Source organism: Pterocles gutturalis, unplaced genomic scaffold (genome assembly GCF_000699245.1).
Source record: "Pterocles gutturalis isolate BGI_N339 unplaced genomic scaffold, ASM69924v1 scaffold1982, whole genome shotgun sequence".
Taxonomy (NCBI): Eukaryota; Metazoa; Chordata; class Aves; order Pterocliformes; family Pteroclidae; genus Pterocles; species Pterocles gutturalis.
The window spans coordinates 1-791 of NW_010109856.1; the positions used below are offsets into that span (position 1 = coordinate 1).

The 791-nt window shown below is 62.2% G+C and overlaps 1 protein-coding gene across 1 annotated transcript; it reads right to left on the minus strand.

Annotated features, from left to right (window-relative positions):
• Positions 1-3: 3 nt before the first annotated feature.
• Positions 4-724, minus strand: PI4KB (phosphatidylinositol 4-kinase, catalytic, beta; the record flags this gene model as incomplete). The annotated part of the gene is made up of 3 exons (XM_010073095.1): positions 4-115; positions 256-521; positions 601-724. Coding segments are annotated over 3 exons (502 nt in total), but the record flags the coding sequence as incomplete, so codon positions are not given.
• Between the last annotated feature and the right edge of the window lie 67 nt (positions 725-791).

The window sequence follows — 791 nt, forward strand, 5'->3', positions numbered from 1 at the left end:
GAGCTTGAAGGCGGACGTCTCAAAGCCAAGATTCCTGGGGGAGCTGGAGAGGATGAACCCGAAATCAATGTGGATTATGTGTCCGTCCGCATCCAGCAGGATGTTGCCGTTGTGCCTGGGTGGGAGAGCGGAAACTTTTTTTGTTTTTGCTCCGCGGCCGCGGGCGCAGCGACGCTCTCTGCTCGTGGGATTTTCCCACGGGACCCAGGGGCGATGGATCCCAGCGGGAATCGCCGCTCCGGCGCGGGGACTCACCTGTCCTTGACCTGCAGCAGGTAGCACACGAGGCAATACCCGGCGCAGCTCTGCACGAAATTCCTCTGCGCCGTCAGGAAGGATTCGGTGTTGTAATTGCCGTGTTCCTGCAGGAAATAATCCAGCAGCGAAAGCAGCGATTGCTTCTTGATTTGGTGGATGGACACCGCGTTCACCACCGGCTCAATCATGCCGCTGTCGGCGGAGATGACGAGGATTTTGTATGGCTTGATCCAGAGCGGGACGCGCTCCTGCTCCCAGATGGACTGTGGGGAGAGCGAGAAAATCCGTCACGGTCCCGGGCAGCCCTGGACTCCCCCCCAGGCAGCCCCCCACCCTTCTCACCTGCAGCTGCTTGAGGACCTGGAAGGCGAGGAGCTCCTGCCGGAGGTCGTCCCCGCACTTGACGATGACGGAGAGGAGACGCCAGGAGGGGAGGTGGCCGTAGGGGGACCCTTCCCGGATCCTCCTGCAGGGAAAGGGAAGGATGGGAGCGGAGGGTGGGCAGGGGGTTGGCCCGCAGGGGTCCCGCTGAA